The 1,575-nt window shown below is 37.0% G+C and overlaps 1 protein-coding gene across 1 annotated transcript in view; it reads left to right on the forward strand.

The window, feature by feature from the left end:
* Positions 1-1,575, forward strand: part of LOC107086010 (pleckstrin homology domain-containing family A member 5-like) — a 190,532-nt gene that overhangs the window by 185,798 nt on the left and 3,159 nt on the right. Inside the window, exons 26-27 of the mRNA XM_015376728.1 lie at positions 533-675; positions 974-1,070. Coding sequence (XP_015232214.1) covers positions 533-675; positions 974-1,062 — 232 coding nt within the window. The 3' untranslated portion in view covers positions 1,063-1,070. The remainder of the gene's footprint in view (positions 1-532; positions 676-973; positions 1,071-1,575) is intronic.

The following is a 1,575-nucleotide window of genomic DNA, read 5'->3' on the forward strand; positions in this document are numbered from 1 at the left end:
ATATTTAAAGTACTTTCAGAAGTTTGAACTCTAAATATGACCGGATTTTTCCGTTAAAAGGCTGTTTTGCTGCTTCAGGACATAGATGAATTTCTGTAATTGATGGAAATATGAATTCTGCTCTTGAGCAGTTTGTGACTGCTTGTTTCCACAGAGAAACTATCCAAACCGAACCACCAAGGCCACATCTAAAGGCCTGGAAGAAGCATCACTTAAGTTCATATTTATTATTTATTTCTATCTCTGATTTGAAAATGAGGCACACTGAGGGCTTGTGGTAAGGTGGACGCCCCGTTAACAGAGTCAATTTGCCCTAAAAACGTCCATCCAGAATTTTAATTCCTTGTAATTGTTAATAAAAGACACAATTGCTGCAAAATCATCAAATAAAACAAACAATCTATAACGCTGCAGTGTCACAAAAAGCCCCAAAATAAGAAATCCATAAGGATGCAAATCATTTTTCACATCCCTGTACATACAAAGGTTGTTGTGTGTTCTAATGAAACCATTTGTGTGTGTTTTTACCCAGCATGGCGAATGTGCTACCCAGTTTAGCTTTAAGCCCAGAGGACGTGAATGAAGAGGAGGTTACTGTTCAAGAAAAGGAGAAGATGATTAATATCTCCTACGAGCTGGCAGCAGAGGCCTCCAAACGCAGCAAGCTGGTAGCAGGTACATCTGCAGGGACAGCGCAGAGAGATGGTGGGGGATTACATTAAAGAGATGCACGGTCTATAGGACACAAACTGGTGGGAGGAAGTTCTTGGAGACAAACTGACTGCTTCCATCCTTTATGTGCTTAGTAATTAATTTCTTCTCACACCCTCTTTTAATTTCCTTATTAATTTGATTGTCTTTAGTTTTTAATTTTGCACTTTGGCTTTTTAGTAATTGGTTACGGATATTTTTTTTATTTTTTAATCATTTGTCTGTGCCTGTTTGTTCAACATGATGCTTTTTTTAATTGCAGTGAAAAGCCTGTCGTCTTCTTCCTCACCCCCACAGTCTCCCAACACACCCCCTCAGCTCACTGATGGCTCTCACTTCATGTGTGTGTAGTGGCACCAGTAAGGTCCTTCATCATCCTGTTTTGTTCATAATCATACTGCTGTAAAATTATTATTTATTTATTTTGGCCTCTGAGAGCTTAAAACCTGCTTTGATGAAGGAAACAATCATTAGGTGCTTTGAAATATTCTGTTGCATTCCAGAACTTTATTGTTTTTGGTTTTTCACATCACATCACTGCATTAGCATGGAATGACTTTGTGTTACTGCTCATATGAACTAATATATAAACAACTAAACCTGTTACACTATAAAAAATATGTCTTTCATTGGGATTTTCTGTGATATGATTAAAATAACAATGAAAATAAATTTAAAGGATGTTGGATGCTAAAAAAAAAGTATCCTGTAAAATCGCCTAATTATTAGATAGTCTATCCGTGTGTAGCTTCCTTTGTTAGAGAATATTACTGGAAAAATGGTTCCATGAAGACCAAATAACAAACCAGACAGGGTGGAAGGCTAACCCAGAGTTAGGTTCATAAAACAATATCAAACACTTTG

This window comes from Cyprinodon variegatus, unplaced genomic scaffold (assembly GCF_000732505.1).
Source record: "Cyprinodon variegatus isolate N-32 unplaced genomic scaffold, C_variegatus-1.0 Scaffold140, whole genome shotgun sequence".
Lineage (NCBI taxonomy): Eukaryota > Metazoa > Chordata > Actinopteri > Cyprinodontiformes > Cyprinodontidae > Cyprinodon > Cyprinodon variegatus.